Here is a 21,343-nt window from a genome sequence, read left to right as displayed (position 1 = left end):
TTATCGCTATCGACCCACTAGAGTCGATTAATTCTTTCAAATATTTTTCCTCTCAGACGACGCACTATGGATCGAAAAATGGCTTTCATAGACATAGGGATTTAAAATTTTAAGTGGCGGTTTTTTTGCTGGATATAGCTTCTATTACCTATTACTATATAGGAAAATGATACCAGAGTTGATTCTGTGCAAAAGCGGATGAATTATAATTTTTTTACGAAAAATTTGTATGGAGCTACTATGAAAAATCCGATTATCTCGAAAACGGCAAAAAAAACCGTAATATCCTGACAGATGGTTATCGTACTAATTATTTATGATTTTTTGACATAACTCATATAACGGTTTGAGATGCCGTTTTTTTTTTAAAAATCGTCAAAATAAAAAATATTTATTTTTTGTTTAGAAACGGTTTCTTTCAAGTAACACAGGTATTTAACAACATTATAAGACATAATGGCATCACGCCTGTATTCCTGATGGAGTAGGCAGGGGTTAAGTATACCCAAGTAAGTATAAAAATGGCTTTCATAGACATAGGGATTTCAAATTTTAAGTGGCGGTTTTTTTTTGCTGGATATAGCTTCTATTACCTATTACTATATAGGAAAATGATACCCGAGTTGATTCTGTGCAAAAGCGGATGAATTATAATTTTTTTATGAAAAATTTGTATGGAGCTACTATGATCCATAGTGCGACGCCCTGAGCCGAGGTTCGCGCCCAATTGGGCACCCTCAGGCCTGTTGTCTTAAACGTTGTACCGGGTGAGAGCCTTCAGCGCTCCCCATTTGTCCGGCTAAGTAATTAATGCCATCTGCAGCAAATTTATAATAAGTCACGTCAAAAAAAATACTCGGTATTTTATTACATTAATTCCTCGACTCTATTTGCACGACGTAATTGTCAATATCCTTCATCATGATGTCAAACTTCAGGCGTAAAGGCTTCGGATCCCCCTTGCTGACATCCACGTCGCTTGAGGCGGCTGGTAGGACCCGGTAGCTTCTCAGTAAGGTCGCCATCGCAGTTTTGATGGACATCATGGCGTACTGGTACCCTGAGAATAATAAAACCGATTACTATTACAGTTATCAGGTGTAGGTCAAATATGTTTCTTTATTGGTGATTAATATAAGCGCCCCCCCACACGTTTTCAAAGTATTTTATTATCTTATAACGGCCTCCGTGGTCTAGTGGTTGAGCGTTGGGCTCACGATCCGTAGGTCCCGGGTTCGATTCCCAGTGGGGACATATCACGAAAATTACTTTGTGGTCCCTAGTTTGGTTAGGACATAACAGGCTGCTCACCTGATTGTCCGAAAGTAAGATGATCCGTGCTTCGGAAGGTACGTTAAGCCGTTGGTCCCGGTTACTACTTACTGATGTAAGTAAGTAGTCGTTACATGAGCCGTGTCAGGGGCCTTTGGCGGCTTAACCCTGGTGTTGAGCCGCCAAAGACCCCTGCCATGGCTCATAGTTCAGACCCCTCCTTCCTTTAGTGAGGGATTTTCCAAGCTACGTACAAAAAAATCAATATAGATGGCGATGTAGGTACAGCTTTAACATGATAATTTTCTCATTACTCTGGTATATATTATTCCAAAATACAATTTATTTATATAGGCAGAAGCATATATAAAAACAATTGTTGCTTGATATTTGGATCACATTATATGTATAGAATTTCGTTACTACCTACATTGCTTCGCTTTCTTTTGATCAGAATAATAATGGGCGGAAGATGTAATTGCGCCTAGGTATAATAAAAAGGGTCATCATTTTATTATCAAAAACAAAGATAAAAGATGCATATGTCTGTTACCCATGAAATTAGAAGGTTAAACGAAGAAAATATGTACAGCGACTTTTTTGTGAGTTCTCTCTAAACATAGGTAAAGTGCTACAAAAACAATTAATAATTTATTTTCTGCAAGTTTCTAGTTTGCATACCCAAGGACTTGTAAATTGGGGTGCAATGCAAAGCGTTTATATTTTAAGCCATTTAATTCTTACCAACACAACTCCGAGCACCAAAACTGAACGCGTGGAATTGCGCCGGGTGCTTGTACTGAATGTTGAGGAATCTCTCCGGACGGAACTGCTCCGCATCAGCACCCCAGTACTCCTGGTTGCGGTGAAGAGCCCATCCGTTGACCACTACTCCGCACCCCTCTAGTAAAGTCACTCCTGATGCTGTGGAAGATGATAGAGTTGCAAGATTTCTTGAATAAGATGTTTGGCATGGAAGATGTTTTTAGTTCTTACGAGTTATATAAGTAGTTAGTAACAAATTAGTGCCTAGACCTTAGAAACAGGTAAAAAAACTTCATTAAAACAACATAGGTAGTCACTAATTGATTTGATAAGTATGGTAATTTTGATAAGACAGTAAAATAAATGTAGCAATATTTTTTCATGGAATGATAAATCGTTAAAATGCCAATAAAAACCATGAGAAAACCATGTCTGTCACAGAGAATTATAGTTTTGTAGATTAAAGTGAAACAAATGAAAGAGAAGGTGAACAAAGCAGTCAAAGAACCAGGGCGGTAAAAAGGCCACAGGCCCATCGAAGCAATTCATCTAAAAAAGCAATATTGCAATTTGACATTTGCGCATATAAAAGTAAGTGCGCAATGAAAACAAATGTCAAATAGCAATATTGCTTTCTTAAATGGATAGAAAATATAATTACCAGCAAGAGCATAGATCTTAAATTTTAAACAGAAAGATAATAAAGTCTAGGGTACTAACGCAAAGTGACGTCAGAGGTCATCTTCCTGGTGGTGATAGGCACTGGCGGGTACAATCGCAAAGTTTCCCTGATGACGGCATCCATGTACTTAAGGCGAGGAAGGTCTTCTGGAGTCACCAGTCTTTTAGAGTCGCCGAACACTGTCTTTAACCTAATTAATATTTGCAATATTAGATAGGTCCTATCTTATTATTAGAATAGATGAGGTTGGTACTCCACCTCACAACCCACACGATAGATATAGATTAGAATGAATTGTCGTACTGTTTGGTGTTTATTTGAGAATCTATCTTATAGCTCTATTACCAAGCGTGGCTGCAAATAGTCTTTTGATGAGGGACACGCCCCATCTTAGGCCTTTTATATGCCTTCGGCAAGTCTGGGTCCAAGAGTAAACCCATCAAAGGTAAAAAAGACACATTTGAGAAAACATACCAGCGATGTTGAGTTGGTCATGTACCTGTAAGCCTGCAAGTATGGGTCTTTAATCATAGCTCATTGTGTTTGTGTGTCGGTTGTCAAACTGAGGCGAGCAGAGAGATGTGCAATCGACCAACATAAGCGTGCAAGAGACCAAGAGAGAGTCACTACGTTGTTCTCTTTCTTCATCATCATCTTGCCGATAACACGAAGAGAAAGATGGTTCTTCAGAATATCTTACTCATCATAAACTTTCTGCTGCACATGCGGGTACCAGGAGAACATAAGAGCAGTGAAAGCGGTCCCCACAGCGGAGGTGTCAGTACCCGCCATCACCAGCACCAGGGTCTCCTCTCTGAGCTCCTCGTCTGTGTACCCGCTGTCACCTCCTGACGTCTCGATCAGTAGCTCCAAGAATGATTTGAACTGGTCTAGTTTCACTTCTGAAATAATTTTATGTAAACATATGTCTCGGAAGTCCTATGCAACAGAAGACAAGCCTATATAAAAATGTATTCGAGATCCAAAATTATATATTGCACAAACAGTAAAAACAAAGTTACAAAACCAAAACGAATTAAGGAGCACCATAGGTGAACTTGTTGCTAAGTAGTAGTAATTTTTCAGACTACCTTTAGGTACAGCTGTTATTGAAGATCATAATCAAAATGATTAAATGTCTAATCTTCATTACTGTCTAAAGTAACTTAGAAGATGTTGATAATCATTCAATCAATGAAACTTACCCTTATTGCCATTTAATTCCGTCTTCTCTTTAATTTCTCTCCTTTTTCTCTTGATGATCTATCAACAGAACCAAAAAAAATAATGTTGTTTGGAATTCTCCGAAAAATAGCAGATAGAAGTACTGACATCAGATTATCCAACAAATACTTAACCAGACAGTTACCAGGGGCCTGTTTAATAAAACTTACAATTTATTGTAAATTAGAATGACAATTTGATGTACATTGCGGAGTTAGTGATCACAAATATTTTGCAGTTTCATATTAGCTACGTAATGAACACCAAATTGTCATTGTAATTTACAATTGTAATATTTATGAAACAGGCACCTGGTGGTATTTAGGCACCAAAACGGTGCTGTATCATTTTTGCAAAGATCTTTCCAAACCTTACCCCGTTAATGAAATCATCCATGCAAATTTTGGCTTCAGTGAGCAGCTTGAAGTCGGGCAATAGTTTGTAGATGAAGTCGCTATGTAACCAGGGTTGGCACATTCTCCTTGACATCAGACAGCAGTAAGAATCGAAAGCCTTGAGAAACGGGTGGTTTGGATTTTTCTGAACTTGCAGTTGCGTGTTAAGGGTTGTTTCTGAGGAGAAAATTAGAATAATTAGCATCATTCATGGTTATGCTGTTGTAAATGCAGTATCAGTGATTTTCAAAACAGTGACAAATGATTGTCTCAAATTTCCATCTGTCGCTTGGACTAGTAATAGTAGGCATAGTGCATGATACAATGTCTACAATGGCTTGGATGCATTTTCTTTGGGATGGAAATGATGCAAGAGAAATGACAACTTTACTAGATGTACCTATATTCCAAGGTTTTTCTCATGGTACCTACCACATACAGAATCCATAGTGTAAGTAGTGAGGTAGCTCCATAAAGCAAATGGGCCTGTCCCAGCTTTGGACTTCAGCTGTTGCACCATAATGTCACTTTGCTTGGCAAAGATGTGCACGAAGTGGGCCAGATTCTTCTGGCTGAAGGTCGGAGCCAGGATCTTGCGTCGAGGTCGCCAGATTGACACTGTTACAAGAATCAATTATGTACACAAATCACTTTAGCATAAAAATACAGATACGTCAGTTAGCAAAGTCAGCCATGATATGTCTAGTAGAGTTACAGCATAGGTACTTAGGTATATAGGTATGTTTACCTGGTGCAAATATGCTGCCGTTCCCGATGATATATTTGGACAACTTAACGACGTCGTCTTTCTCCAGGCTGTGTTTGAGGACAAGCTCCGCTACTTCTGCATCGGCTATCACTGTAGAAGAGTAACAACATTAATTATACTTAAAACAATAAAAACCGACGAACAAATTGCGTCCTTTCCAAATGTGAGATATTTCGTGGTTGATCATCTGTCAAGCAGTCGATCTATTATTACATAGCTATATTTTATGTAGTCGTAGGTATGTAGTATAGAACATGATAGGTAGTAGCTTTTGTAAAAAACTGGTTAATATAAGGTTAGTGCCTATTTATTAGATATGAATGCATGGGATTAACTGTCTGGGCACTAATATTAGTCAGCTAAATTACTAAATTGTATCCATAATAAATTTTGTTTATTTTTAAAAGAACGTCTAGGGCGCTATGCCGAGGTTTTTCTTCAGCTTCTTTTCTCTGGCTATACAGGTTGTGAGAAGCTGCAGTAGTTTTAGGCGGATGAGACGTTCGTTATGTAAAAAATTACGATTCAAAGTGTAACCATGTTACCTATTGTAGTATTTTTCATGATGCATGTATTTATATAGATAATATACTTATTTACACACACACACACACAGCACACACAGCACACACAGCTACACACACAGCTACACAGCTACACAGCTTCTCAATAAATGTTTCTTGTTTCTTGTTTAAAATTTTGTGCGCCGCAAGGCAAACATGGAGAACTTAAAATGTTAACATTGTCATCTGTATTTATATTACTCATGTTTAAGCAAATAAATTATCTTTATCTTTATCTTTACTGGATAAAGATATTTTTGAATGTGAATTTGAATTGGAACATGTAAACGGGATAGCGCTAGGGAGATGACGATGTGACTTTACGTATGTATGCTTGTAACACGGTGTACGCGACATCCTTACTAATTAAAACAGTAAACTCACTCACTGATATACAGGCGATTTCCAAGCCAAGCCGATGCAACTCCACCCTGCTTCAATGTTGCTCGTCCTAGCTTTTGAAATGTCGTCATTCGGTCTGAAAATGAATACGATTGTCAATATAGACTTGACAGGAGACGGTTACCATTGCTACTCGTACGATTGATTCCCAGAAAAGAAAAAAGATGTAATTTTTACCATTACATTTCAGCTTTTTGATTCTATATAACGCGCGGCGCGATTTATATCGAGGGCTTCGGCCAATAGACGCAGCGAATGCTATCTACGTGGATAGACATCGTATGGCTATTGGTCGATGCCCTCCACAACAACTAAATGATTCCGTGTTTCGGAGGGAACGTTAAGAACGAGTATTCTTATATGAGACATGTCAGAGGCCATAGGCGGTTCAATAATAACCCTAACACTAGGTTTTTTCCCCACCGGGATTCGAACCCGGGACCTTCGGATCGTGAGCTCAACGCTCAACCACTGGACCGCGAGGCCGTTGATAATGATGATGATGTCGGCCATTAACATCATCCACTCGAGAGGAGAAGCAGTCGAACGTATTAATTAATAAACTTACCTTCATCATTGCCAACGAACAAGTAGGAGTGTCCTATAATAGGCCAGCACCTGAAGCCACTTTCCAGCTGTTCAGCTAAATGGTAATACTTCCTCATTTTCCATCGTATTATACACACCCATATCACTAACAATGCTACTGTTACTTGCCATAACATTATTGATTATTTACTGAAAAAAAAAAAAGGTTATTGCCAGCAGGGTCTGCACGCCAACCGCGTCGCGCGCGGCGCGATTCATATCGAGGGCTTCGACCAATAGACGCAGCGAATGCTATCTACGTGGATAGACATCGTATGGCTATTGGCCGAAGCCTTCGATACTCGTATAAAGCGCGGCGCGGTTGCCATGCCAACATACCATAACCATGAGAGCAGGTTCTTTATTAAAATCATTGTTTATATTAAAATCATCTCCTTCATCATCATCAGCCGTATGACGCCCACTGCTGGGCATCGGTCCTGCGCTGCCCGCATCCAGCGGCTTCCCGCGACCTTCACCAGATCGTCGGTCCACCTTGTAGCGGGCCTACCCATCATCTCCTTAGCATTATCCTATTATCACAGCGTCCGCTTACCTAAACTGAAAATTTGACAGGTCTGATTCTTTACAGAAACGGCTGCCTGTTTATTTTTATATTAAAATAAGTTTAATTAGTTTTGTTTCTTTTTAAAGACACCTACTATAGACACGTTTAATTCTAAGCTAGTTTAAAACACAAATGGATATCCTGGAAGAAAAACATATGAAATAAGACAAATTGTCTGATTGTAATTTGTAATAATTTTATCTTTTTAATAATTACTAAGATTACTTAACCAGATCTATTGTTCAAAAATGTACTTGTATGTCTGTATTACCATCGACAATAAGGCGACAATTTGTGACACAGATTTCTATAATCTATCTATCTATCTATATCAGCCTAAATTTATATCCAATTTTGGACGTAGGCCTCTTCCATGTTTTTCCATTTCCGACGATCCTGGGCTATCGACATCCAGCCATATCCTGCGTGCCGGACAATGTCGTCCTTCCATCTCATTGGTGGTCTTCCTCTCGGTCTTGTGAATGCTCGTGGGCGCCACTCTAACAATCTCCGGGTCCATCTTTCCTTGCTCATTCGAGCAATGTGTCCTGCCCATCTCCACTTGCGTTCGGCAATTACTTTTACCACATCCCTAACCTTGGTTTTAGATCGAACCCAAGTATTTCTCTTCCGGTCCCGTAAGGAAATGCCGAGCATAGCTCTTTCCATTGCTCTTTGAGCAACACGGAGATTCTCTGCGGATTTCTCAGTTAGGGTCATGGTCTCGGCTCCGTATACGAATACTGGCAGAACACATTGCTCAAAGACTCTTCTTTGTTATAATAAAGTACCTCCTTATATTTGAATTTGGATTTATATAATGCTCTTTACAACTATAGCCTATTTTAATAATCTTAGAAAAGAAAAGAAAAGAAGAAAAGTCACAGTCAGCCGCTTGTTTCATTATTAGCCTGTCATTGTATATTTTTTATAAAGTACATAAAGTACGTAAAGTACATAAATGGTTTATAATTATGTGTCAAGAAACTATACTTACACTTTTTTATTTAATTACATTATAATTAAAAGTTACGACACTTGGAATGACAATAATAAGCTAAATTAGTACTTCAATAGAAGTTGTCTTCTGCGAAAAATAAAAAAAAACTAAATTAGCTCTTTTTTCCCCGTGCGTTATTTCACTAGTGGGTTGACCCAACTTCGTTTCATAACTAATTTAAGAGCCACGCTCTTGTCGGTGTATCATTCTCCATGCTACTTTTTTAGGGAAAAATAGGGCAGTGGTTTCCCTCTTGCCCTTCGCTCTGCAGTACTCTGTCTGTTGCGAGTGGGATGGCGCCCAGAGTAGTCTATTTCAAAGCGGTACTAGGACTCCTGTCCTCCGTCTCTGAATAGTACTGATAGTTACTGCGGCCCTCTGTCAGGTTCCAGGTTACAGTCCCTGTGACTTGCCCCTTTCGTCCTGCATTACCATATCGATGGTTTCCATCTTCGCTTCTACGATCGTTGAAGTCTTTCCCCGTATCCCTGGGCAAGGTGTACCCAGCTTCGTCCGCGTATGTTTTTTTTTTTACTTTTACCTACGGAATCAGTCCTCTTAGGTGGTTATCATACGACGCAGTCGCGGTTGGCGATGAAGCGCTCGGCAAGGTAGTGTTGACTACTCTTAACACACGATTTATTTTCCTTCTCGATTTATTTCCTTTTTGCTTCGCCACAGGCGGGTAAAAAACATACCCAAATACGTGAAAAAGAAAAATGAATAAAGTTGACATTAGTGCTCTTATGTGGGACAATACTGACGGTGAGATTTGGCTGAGCTAGTAGATGTCGATTTTTATCCGTATTTCAATAATTTATTTAAGAATGTTCAATGCCTACTCTGATTTTCGAATTCAATTTTGGGTCATAAATGATGATCACGTGCTCAGTGGTAATAGAAAACATCGTGAGGAAACCCACATGCCCGTGAAATGTGTTTCGGAATTATATGACCTAACCTAACCTGTATTGGTTTTCCCTTCGCGGGTTGCAAGGTCAGACAGAAAGTTGCTTCTATAACAAATCTGGACCTGTCAAATCTTCAGGTTAGGTAAGCGGACCCTGTGAAAACGGGATTACGCTAGGGAGACGGTAGTTCAATACTGACATCATCACTTCCATTTAATTGAGACGTCATATTCAGTCCTAATATAATAGACTAATATAGTAAAAGGTGGTCTTCAGTGAACGTATAACAAGCAGTATGAACTCCGCAGTCAGCTACTACGAAATATCCAAGATGATAGGTAGCGTGGGACCTGTTTTTGCCAACCATACTAGTCATTCAAACAGTGAAACTGTGAAAGGCATACTTACAATACAAGGAATAAAAATAAAATTGCAATTCAAAATTCTAGATTAAGTAAATTAAATTCATCTTTTTTGGGGTTATGTATACATTTTTACAATAAAATACCAAATAATATTTAAATTTATCAGTAAATAAAAAAGGTCATGTGAAGCTTACTTTATGTAAAAAATCTTATAAGATTCATATTCATATTAATTTATTGCAAGTCACAAACATAAATTAATGACTAATGATTCTGATTTCTGAAACACTCTTTCTATTTCTCTTTTGTTTTGTATTTCCTGTTCGTGCAATTGTCCGTCGTACCAAATCCAATCGTCTACGAAGATTATTTCCAGTATAATTGCAGTGTGTTATTTTTTTTGCTTTTATGGTATAAAAGCGCCAAGTTATTTTACACAAATTTTATTATTTCATGCTTCGCTACAAGAATAGTTTCTTTCCTTTGAACATAATTCGCGTAATTGTTATTTGTGTGTTTGTGCAATAAACAGTTACTTTTGTATTGTAATATATAAAAAAGGCAAAAAATATTAAAAACAAATAATTCTCTCATTAAACAAAAAAAAAGGATTTTGTGTAATTTATGGGACAGTAATTAAGTATAAGTACTTATTATGATTACGATTTTCGATCATCTTACAAAACTATGTCAGATAGTTAATTAGTAAGTCAATTTAAACTGGATTTTGTACTGGTTGTAATAATTAGTTTAATACATACAGCTCACAAGATAAGAAACATAATACTCTGTAGTCGGACAAGTAATGTTGTTTTATTAATATAAATATACAATTATACAATGTTGTGGCAATTATTTATATTGTTGTTATTTATTGGAATATTAATTAACTGGTGGAAAAACAGGAAATTAGTAAAATTATCTAAACGTTTGAAAAGTGAAGTGAGAGGAATACCTGTTATAGGACACGCGTATAAATTCATAGGAAATGATGAAGGTAAGTTCATTTCAATGTCATTTTGACCATATTTGACCATATAATATAATAATTGGCCTCCGTTGTCTCGTAGGGCCGGGGTTCAATTGCCAGTACGGACATAATTATCACAAAAATCACTTTTGTGATCCCCAGTTTGATTAGGACTTTACAGGCTGATCACCTGATTGTCCGAAAGTAAAATTATTCGGGCTTCGGATGGCACGATAAGCCGTCGGTCCCGGTTACTACTTACTGATGTAAGTAAGTAGTCGTTACATGAGCCATGTCAGGGGTCTTTAACGGCTCAATTAAAACCCTGACACCAGTGTTGATGAGGGTAGTAATTCATCGCACAACCTACATGATAGAAGAAGGCCATGAAATAAAGAGAAACACTACGTACAGTCATGAGCAATATAATGTACCCACTTTAGGACTCTGTCGCACTAACATAATTATTTGACATTTAGTGAGACATAACAGTTCAATTTGTCAAAAAAGTTAATGTGACATGGTACCAAAGTGTATACATATTAATGCTCGTGACCGTACAGGACGGACACTCTTCGTCCCGCACCAATTCGTATCGGTGCCGAGCTAGATTTACCTCACCCCTCTGCCGGGTCTAACTTTAGTCTAAATAGCCGTAAAGGCATTCTCCATTTTTTTGTTCAGGGTGTGTTTTCACTAAAGTTTTAATATTATTACCGTTAGCTTATCTGCAAGTGTTGCAAGAAGTCCTAAGTGTTAGTTCAATTGCAGAGCAAATGAAATCATATCAAGAATTTGGTAGAGAAGCTATAAAGCGTGATGGGATGACATCTATGTGGATTGGACACCTATTATTTGTGGGTAAGCAAAGTATACTCGTGTATCTCAATATTAATTTTCGCTTTAGACAATCGGTGTGCGTTTAATCTCATTTCTGAAGGTTAGACGAAAGCTAGCGTTATCCCGTTTTCACACGGTCCGCTTACCTGACCTGAAGATTAGACAGGTCCAGTTCATTACAGAAGCGACTGCTTGTCTGACCCTAGTCACGTACCTCCAAAAATGCATTTCTCGGTAATGTAGGTTTCCTAACGATGTTTTCCAATTCTATGAACTTATGTTAATATGAACAAATACAGAAGGTATTAATTTGTGCCAGCGTACCCAAGAAATTAAATTAATATTTTTTTAACACTTGCAGTTATAGCAGATCCTGTGGTAGGAGAAACTGTACTGAAAACATATTTGGAGAAGAGTGTAATAATGAGATTCGTGCGTGAAATAATCGGAAATGGGAGTATATTTGCCCCAGGTAAGTTTAAAAGCCAACGAATTCATTGCCATCGGTACGGTGATAAGGGCCAAGTCATACATATAGTAGTATATAGTCAAGGGACTGTAAACAGAAACCTGATGTCGTTTACGCGTCCCTTTCCTTTTCGGCGGATAAGAAAATGATAAGTATAATTTAAAATAAAATTAGATGGTGTTTATAGGAATTAGCACCAATATGTTTCTCTTTCGTTGTAGTTCCAATCTGGCGTCCTCGTCGCAAGATCCTCGCTCCGACCTTTAGCCCGAAGAATCTGACCCAGTTCGTCGACATCTTCGCCAAGCAGAGTTCCATCATGACGGACTTTTTGAAACCCAGGGTCGGCAACGGACCATTTTCTATCTGGCATTACTTTACCACATATAGTATGGATTCCGTGTGTGGTATGTTAATGAAAGTTGCTGTAGATTTTTAAACTCGTGTTTCTTTTATTTGTTTTTCTTTTTTTCAGAAGATTTGATTGGATTTATAAACCCTTGAATCGCATTCGAGAGGAAGTTTATGAGGCAGTTTTATTAAAATTCAAATTAAGAAATATCTTTATTCAGTACGCAACATTGTTACACTTTGAATCATCAACTTTTACATAACGAACGTCTCATCCGCTTAAAACTACTGCAGCATTTCACAACCTGTATAGCCGAAGAAAAGTAGCCGCAAGAAAACCCTCGGCACAGGGCCCTAACAGTCTTAGAAAGCAAATATTTTAGATTACAATTTCGTTTTTAAACTTTTAAGCTTTTTTAAACCTCCTGATAATTGATGATATTTTTAAAAACAGAATCAACTCTGGGCGTTAAAGTGGATGCTCAGAACAATCACAACCACCAATTTCTGAAGTCCTTCGATGAAGGTGCTCAACTGATGGCCAAACGCGTCATCAGACCCTGGCTCCACTCCAGCGTCATCTATCAGCTGTTGCCATCATACCACTCGCTGCAGAAATGCAAACGATACATTGAAGGATTTATTGATGATGTATGTTTTGATATTTTGATTCAAAGTTCTTTCATTAACGTTGTCTGGCAGAAATTGCTGTTTAGCTGATTTTGCTTTTTTATTCACTTGTAGTTATTGATTTTTTTGAATACCTCTTGATTCAAATTATAAAAGTAAAAGTTTTATGCACATCTTCATTTGTTTTCAGATAATAAAATTAAAGAGAAAGGCAATAGAGAAAAATAATAAAGAAGGTAAACATTGTTCAAAATTAATTCATTATTCCTTTAAATCTTTTCCCTCGGCTCTCTTTTGGAATAGTTTATTCCACCTCGGAAAACAGCTATTCTGTTACAGAATATAAAAGGGAGAACTTCAAAACATTTCTGGAATTGCTGATGGAATCATCAGGGGGCGAGAGGGGGTACTCAAACGATGAGCTCCGAGAAGAGACGACTGTTCTGGTGATGGCCGGCACGGACACGTCTGCTGTTGGTGCCGCGTTTACCACCCTTATGATGTCCAGACACCCTGATATTCAGGAGAAGGTTTATGAAGAGTAAGATCCTCCGCACCACACAATCCTTTATCACACTTATTTCTTTTTAAGATTTTGTGATCCCTAGTTTGATTAGGACATTACAGGCTGATCACCTGATTGTCCGAGAGTAAGATGATTTGTGTTTCGGAAGGCACGTTAAGCCGTTGGTCCCGGTTACTACTTACTGATGTAATAAGCCATGTCAGGTGACTTTGGCGGCTCAATAATAACCCATTTCGTAATCCACCTGATAACCCACATGATAGAAGAAGAATAACTTGTAGAAAGTGCACTTGCAAAAAGGAAATCACGAGTCACATTTCTAGTCGTTGGTAACTAAATGTCAAGCGAATTGGTTTTTACAGAAACGACAGGACTTATTATTTCAACAACATTTTGTTCATCTTGGTTGTTTAGGAGTCCTAGTATGGCTTTGTAATAGACTTCTCTGGGCGCTATCCCACTTGCGTCAGACAGAGTACTGCGGGGCGGAAGGCAAGAGGGTAACCACTGCCCTATTTTTCCCTAAAAAGTAGCATGGAAAATGCTGGACCGACAAGAGCGGGGCTCTTAAATTGATGATGATGGTTGTTTATAATATATAGGTTAAAAGAAGTGTTTGGTGATTCAACGAGAGAAGTGACTCCAGAGGATTTGTCTCGCCTCAAATACCTGGACGCTGTCATCAGAGAATCTCTCAGGCTATATCCTCCGGTGCCCATGATTGTGAGGCATTGTGAACATGATATGATGCTACGTAAGTTCTGCATTTTAACAGTAGCCATGTCAAGGGCCTTGGCGGCTTTGTAATAACACTGACACCAGGGTTGATGAGGTTGGTATTCCACCTCACAACCCACACGATAAGAAGAAGCAGAGTAGTTATACCTAACCTAATGGATGATTGAGGGAAGGGCTGTGCCCCGCAGTGGGGCGTATATTATATTAATAGGAGAGCTGACTGCAGCAAACCCTAGGTCATTGAACTGCAGTATAGAAAAAGAAAAAAATGTATTGAAAATAGTTAACTTGAATTAAACATAGACAAAGATAGATAAATCATAAAACATTTTTTAAAAAGAAAATATTAACTCTTTTACGCACTAGTACGCACCCTAGTACGCACGCACGTAGGCGCTCACGCACGCACGCGCGCGCGCACACTCACACACACACGCACACACACAAACACACACACACACACACACACACACACACACACAGCACGCTCACGCTCGTTGATACATTTGTACCACGGCAAGGCACTTTGACCTGACTAATTAGTAACTTACTCCAGTATTTTTCAGCATCAGGAGTGGAGCTCGTGAAAGGCTGCGTGTTATTGGTGAGCATCTGGGCGCTGCACCGCAATCCTGCGTACTGGGGCGCTGATGCGGAGCAGTTCCGGCCGGAGAGGTTCCTCACGCCGCTCATGCATCCCGCGCAGTTCATGCCCTTCAGCTACGGACCCCGGAACTGTTTGGGTAAGTAACAACGAACGTAAAAACAAACGGCTTTCCCGTCTATTTTTTTTTTCACACGAGAGAAGACCTAAAAAAGCAATCTTGTGTTTTCCCTTCGCGGGTTGGAAGGTTAGACAGGCTTTTGTAAAAAATCGGACTTGTCAAATCTTCAGGTTACGTAAGCTAACCTTGTGAAAAACGGGATAACGTTAGGGGGATGAGAATATTATGGATGAAAGGTCATTGACTCGTGGCCAGTATCCTTAAAAGTGTACTTAACTGTTCTCTTCGTTTTCAGGCTACCAGTACGCGATGATGTCGATGAAGACAGCGATGGCAACACTGCTCCGCCGCTACCGAGTGTTACCAGACTCAGACCACCACAAACCTTTGAGGGTCAAGTTTAACATCATGATGAAAGACGTAGATAACTTCACTGTGCGATTGGAGAATAGAAATGTTATGTGATGAAAGTAATGCCCACCTGTGGGCACATATGCTGGTTTATAGGCCGATTTATATTATTTAATCGCTTTTTCCCTTTTTCTCCATTGAAAACGACGAAAAGTCAAAAGCAAATAAAATTTCACCTCCTCTTTGAAGGGGTTGGGGGCAGATATCGAAAAAAAAATGTGCATATTTTTCTTTGTCACAAATAGTCCGCATACCAATTTTTAGCTATCTACCTTGAAAATTGAGGGTTGCTCCATACAAACTTCCACCCCCCGTTTTAGGGAAAAAGGGGGGTTAGAAAGAGACATAAAATAGACTATGTCACTCTCCATACCTTCGACTATCTCTACTTATAAAAATCGCGTCAATTCGTCGCTCCGTTTTGCCGTGAAAGACGTACAAACAATCGAACAGACACACACATACACTTCCCTATTTATTATTATAAGTATAAGTAAATAATACTTAGTTATCTTCTTCTATCGTGTGGGTTGTGACAACAATGACCAATCTCAACAAATCCTGGTGTCAGGGTTATTATTGAGACGCCAAAGATCCCTGACATCGCTCATGTAACATAATATATGCATATTATTATTATGTTATGGAAATTGTATAATGCAACAGTGTATACGGTTTAATCTGTAAGATAAGATTCTCATTAAGGGTGGGGTTTGAGGTCTATGACCTACCTCACTAATTCTGGTGTCAGACTTATTATTGAGCCGCCATAAACGACTGACGAAAAATAGTATGTTCTATTTTTATTTAAATTGGAATTCGTTTCTTGAAACATAATTCATCTTTTTTTTTTATTTATTTTTTTTGGTCTTTTATTTAATGAAGGGATCATTTATTTATTTTTATTTTACCTACTTATAATAATGAAAAAGTTATTTGTTTATGGGATGATGACGCTTATTTGATAATTAATAAATATAGTAACTAAATTATACCTTAAGAAGCAGGCATAATTGTTAATTTACTTTCTTTAAATAAAAATAAATAAAATGCATCGAGATCTTTCAATGCTGTCCCAAGAAAAGTGATACAAGAAACCTCAATTAGATTATGTAACAATAACTTGCGATACTATATTGGCCACAAGTCTTTACTAAAGAAAAATCCACTTTTTGTCCACTATTTACACTCAATGTGAACACATCTGCACTATGACTCGGTTCACAAGTTCAGTAGCCGTAACAGGGTTGATGTAAATGTATATGTGTGTCGTAGGTTTTACCTAAATAAACTTTTTTATTGTTATTATTTGTATGTCGTTTCCATATCTCGGGCCTATGGAGTCCCGGACTTTTGGAAGGCGTGCGTGGGGCCAAAGCCAACACGTAGAGGCCCCTTAAGACAGTTTAATCTAAATGTGGTGTGACACCAACCGGCGATTATCCCTGTATGCACTATTGGAATGCTCCTAAAGACAATCCCCGGCTCGTGTAGGACTATTGCAGATTATGAGAACAAAGGTAACTTCGTAATCGCGTGGGACGCGAAAGAACCAATGGAATTGGTTTATTTATCGAGGGGAAACTTCGTAATCGCGTGGGACGCGAAAGAACCAATGAAATTGGTTTATTTATCGAGTAGCCAATAGAGTTGATTCGTATTGCCCTATGCTGCGGCCTTTGTACTTTACTTACTAATTTTATACAACTATAATCCAATAATGTTGTTGGCATATACTTCAGTTATCATTTTCACTTTTTTATATAAGTACGTACATAAACTCATGCTTCCCACAGCAGACAGAGCCTATGGAATTCCGTTTGCTTTGATACTGACACACTTCTCTTGCTTTTGTTTTGGTTTTCCCCGAAGGGTAAGGCAAAGGGAACTGTGCCCATACAGACATGTCTTACTTTTTTTTTCTTGATGATTAATGAAATGACGAAAAGTGATAACCATGAATGATGAAACCTAAGCCTCCACCCTCGGAGCAGACTCCTACTCCGAACTCCGAACCCCACACGAATTAACTCAAAAGTCCGCATTTCGAGTTATGAAGCGGCTTGTTGGCAAGAAGCGAAAATAGATAGAGATACACTTTGTTTATTGAATATTCCAATATAATAACACTGTCGCGAATGTTTTCTGACTAACTTAGTGCGATTATTAACCACAAAACACCACTTCGTATTAATTATTTAGATTATTCAATGAAGAAAGCAACTGTCCCGTTCCCGTTCCCGCCAAAAAGCCACACTTCTCTTGCTTTCTCCACACTTTTACTTTTTTCTAGCTAATAAATAAAGAGATATATTAGTAATTAACTAAATTAATCGTTACAAATTCCAATTACTTTGCACACTCCACAACTAATGAACCGAGTAGCAAACACATAACAATTCGCGAGAAAAAACTATAAAATTGTTTTGCGTTCTGATTTCCCTTTTCCTTTCGCAATAAAGTTTAGATTATGCTGTAGCAGCTGACTAAGATGTTTGTGTGTCTGGTTTCCGGATGTCTAAGCTTGCAGTTCCCGGCGCTAGGAGCAGACAAGTGGTTGTTTAAGTCTAGGCAGAGGTGCTCAACAATGGGGTACTTCTAGGAAATTTTTCGAAGACTGAATACTGACATAATATGACTGGGTACTGTAAGATCTCGTTGAGGTGCATGTCCCAAAGATTTTTTTATCAAGCAAATCTGTATGTGGCCATAAACTCATCATATAACTAAGTTGGTAACGTCACGCAGCTGACTTAGCCCAAACTAAACCTGCTCATCATCTCAAACATGACGTGACGAAAATGGCAGCTTGTGGTTCTTACGGCACATCAATAGAGATTGTGGGCTAGAGTTAAAATTACGTTGAGAGAGAGAAATTATGGGCTTAAGTTTATAACATTACGTTGAGAGACAGGGATTATGGAATAGAGTTTATTTATATCTAAAATTAAGCTATAAAGTATCTGAGTATCTATAAAATATCTGTATTATAGGGTAGAATTGCTTTGAGAGAGAGACGGAGAGAGAGAGTAATTATGGGCTACAGTTTATAACATTACTTCGAGAGACATAGATTATGGTGTAGAGTTTATAACATAACGTTAGGGTAGGTAGAGACCAAGGAGTTCCACTTTGACACAACACTTTCTTCTTCTACCCTGACCAGTCTTCATGCATGCTCGCCAGTTTGGAGTACTCTTGAACTGGTTTCTCTTTCATATATCCTGATTGTGTTCGCGTTATGAAAATTAAGAACATCGTAAAAGGAAAGATAGAAGGAAAGAGAGGAAGGGGAAGACCAAGACAAGCTTATAAGGAACAGGTTAAAGAGAAGGAGAACGTCATATCTAATAAGGAAATTAAACAATTGACCTTTGATAGACAAAAATGCTACCTACATCGACAAGAGTGTAGCTCTTAAATTAATGATGATGATGATGGAAAATAAAGTTATAATCCGTATCGTAGAGTAAGGGCTGGGTACCGCTGGCTAGTTCAGCTGGGTTCACTCACCCCCACTTCCCGGTCTAGTCAGTGTCGATATTACACCGCGCCTGTCCATACATACACACGGTAAGTTCAATTATTTTATAGAAATATTTTTGCACAAGCATACTCACATATTTAAAAGCTCGCCAAAAAAATATATTGCAATTTTGCCAAACATAAATAAAGATTTGAAAAGTGTTTCTGAAAAAAAGTTTAAAAAAATCTGGGGTCTATAAAAGACACAATGTATCCATTCATGTAAAAAAGTAATATCGCTACTTGACATTTGTTGACATTGTGCATTTAATTTGATACGGGAAAATGGCCTTATGTGGCCCTTATGCACGCCCTGGTCTCAAACATTTCTGGTCTGAGTAAAAATCTTTTCGATTTATTCTTTATAATGTTTCTATTTAATATAACTTAGTGCTCCCCATTTGATCTGAGGTAAACTTATAATAAGTCACGTCAAAAAATAATAATCATTATTTACTTTCGGCTACTTGAAAAAAATAATTTGAAAAATAATTTAAAATCCTACGTCACCTTTACAGATGCAGTGCTTTATTTGTATGACGTACATGATCTTCATTGCGACAGCGCACCCGAGTAAAGATCGAGAGCTGGTCGCGCAGCACGAGCGGTCGCTGTTCCGTGACGTCATCGAGTCCCTGCGCATACGATCACAGCTGCCCGAAGATTTCGCACAAAATGAAAATAACCTCGCCCAGAACTACAACCAATACGGCTACGACAACCAACAACAATTACCCAGCGATGCAGACTTCGTCCCACGAAGAAATGACCGCATTGAAATGCCAACCCTCAAATACCGCTTCCCCAAAAGCCTAAATGACACCGATGACTTCATTGAGCCTAAAGAAGAAATAGTCGTTTTTATAGACACGACGAAAGAACCACGAACTACAACGCCAAAACCTAAGAAGCAAAAACGAACTCGACCTCCGGCAAATAAGGTGAAGGTACAAAAAGACGAAGAAATTATCGATGAAAGTGCTACACAAAAACCTGAAGAGAAGCCCATAACGAATACAATGGCCGGACAGAGTCAAATTGGCAACAGAGAATCTCAAATGGTCGTGAAACCAACTGTCATAGTAAACATTAGAGGATCAGTGAGTCACAAAGACGGTGAAATTAAAATCGCTGGAAGAAACAACAACGAAACGGTTGAAACTTTTCCAAATGCACCACAAAATATATTTCATATCAACCAGGAAGTAAAGTTGGAACGTACGTTTACTGGAATGGGAAGTTCTGGAGGACAGAAGAAAGTTTATGGATATCAAGAAGAGAATACTGATGAGAAGCCGAAGAATGAAGAAGACATGATGATGTGCGAGACAGCTACTTGGAATCCGGAGAAGAACCGTGATGGAAGGAGATTGAGCAATGTGTTGCAGATTTTGTTTTCTCTTTAGAGTTGCTGTATATGTGCATTTAGTTCTTTAAGTGATTTAGTAAATATTTACATCTCTTGCCAGTGTTCTTTTAAAGTGTACTTATTGGTCAGTAGTTAAATAAAATAACTATTTTTAAGAATAAATATTAGACTGATTATAGGTTAAGCAATTGTGATAGATTTAAAGTTTAATGAGGTGCTGATGAAATGGTGACTAAGGTTGATACTTTAACTAGGTATTAGTAGTAATGAAGTAAGTAATATTTTAAATACAATTTCTGCATTATTTTATGGTTTTAATTTGTTTCTAGTGAGATCGATAATATTATGGTTCCCATCCCATCTATGTGTTATCAAATGTTAGTAAGATTCTGATGGAATCGCTTTGCCTGACCAAGTAGTGACATACAAATCCGATGATTTGTTTCTGAGCAAAACCATGCGTCTTAAGGCTAAAGTTTATTGCTTTATAAAATGGGTAGGCGTTTAATCCAAATTGAAAAGAGATGTGTATCCGACTCCTCATATCCATTTTAGTATTTCAATGACAAGTATGGAAGTGTTGTCATCGTACCTGTGACTCTACTGCGATAGGGATTAACGTCGTAAATTGTATGTTTATCTAAAACCAGAAGTAAATATCGCCTTCTAAGGAAAGGTTTTCTAGAATAACGTAAGAAAGTAAGGCAAAGCATGACGCATAGATAATTTTAAGCTTGGACAAAACGACATACATCGTCAGAATCGATAAAATGACCGTGACAAAATTTTGCGTGCATGTTAAGCCAGCTGGACTATTAAAATCCCATATAAAGTGATAGTGATACCTTCTGTGGATACATTTATGACAGTACCGTTATTTTCCCGGCACCTTCCTACGCATTTCTCTAAATCTGTCATATCTATATTTGGTAGATATAATACAAAACAATGGATTGTATTATAAATGTTAGTGCCTATATGTGGAGAATCTGGCACGCGCTAATTATTGTTTGTCTACCTATTTTCTTTAACAAAGTTAACTTTTTTCTTTAAATTCGTGAAGATTTCCCTTTGTGAAGAAAGAGTTTTTCAACCTAATAGGTCCATCAGCTGCTTCTTTCAAAGCTTTAAAAGAGCATGATCTATCACGCAATGCCTATAATTATATGCACTTGTGTTTATTTATGTACTTAGATATATGTACTTAGATATTTGTATGTACGTATATACGTTTCTTTTATTTGTACACTTTGTGCCTTCTCACTTTTATTGACCCGTTACACCA

General features: G+C 38.1%; 3 protein-coding genes across 3 annotated transcripts; 2 read left to right on the top strand and 1 right to left on the bottom strand.

Moving 5' to 3' along the window:
* Nucleotides 1–704: 704 nt before the first annotated feature.
* LOC126366917 (cytochrome P450 4d2-like) lies at nucleotides 705–6,737 on the bottom strand. Its single transcript, XM_050010261.1, has 10 exons — nucleotides 6,641–6,737; nucleotides 6,059–6,148; nucleotides 5,087–5,197; nucleotides 4,771–4,956; nucleotides 4,319–4,515; nucleotides 3,925–3,982; nucleotides 3,420–3,621; nucleotides 2,758–2,909; nucleotides 2,017–2,196; nucleotides 705–1,060 (listed from the first exon to the last, which is right to left on the bottom strand). Exons 1-10 carry the CDS (start codon nucleotides 6,735–6,737, stop codon nucleotides 873–875), a joined length of 1,461 nt encoding a protein of 486 aa, XP_049866218.1. The 3' UTR covers nucleotides 705–872.
* A 4,547-nt stretch (nucleotides 6,738–11,284) lies between these two features.
* LOC126366916 (cytochrome P450 4C1-like) lies at nucleotides 11,285–15,218 on the top strand. Its single transcript, XM_050010260.1, has 8 exons — nucleotides 11,285–11,335; nucleotides 11,676–11,786; nucleotides 12,005–12,190; nucleotides 12,589–12,810; nucleotides 13,104–13,305; nucleotides 13,893–14,044; nucleotides 14,595–14,771; nucleotides 15,049–15,218. The coding sequence occupies exons 1-8, from the start codon at nucleotides 11,299–11,301 to the stop codon at nucleotides 15,216–15,218; spliced, it is 1,257 nt and encodes a 418-aa protein (XP_049866217.1). The 5' UTR covers nucleotides 11,285–11,298.
* Nucleotides 15,219–19,207: 3,989 nt separating this feature from the next.
* Nucleotides 19,208–20,095, top strand: LOC126366647 (uncharacterized). Its single transcript, XM_050009843.1, has one exon. The coding sequence runs from the start codon at nucleotides 19,208–19,210 to the stop codon at nucleotides 20,093–20,095; it is 888 nt and encodes a 295-aa protein (XP_049865800.1).
* The last annotated feature ends 1,248 nt before the right edge of the window (nucleotides 20,096–21,343 follow it).

This window comes from Pectinophora gossypiella, chromosome 5 (assembly GCF_024362695.1).
Source record: "Pectinophora gossypiella chromosome 5, ilPecGoss1.1, whole genome shotgun sequence".
NCBI classification, from domain to species: domain Eukaryota; kingdom Metazoa; phylum Arthropoda; class Insecta; order Lepidoptera; family Gelechiidae; genus Pectinophora; species Pectinophora gossypiella.
This window is presented reverse-complemented; position numbering and strand designations above follow the sequence as displayed.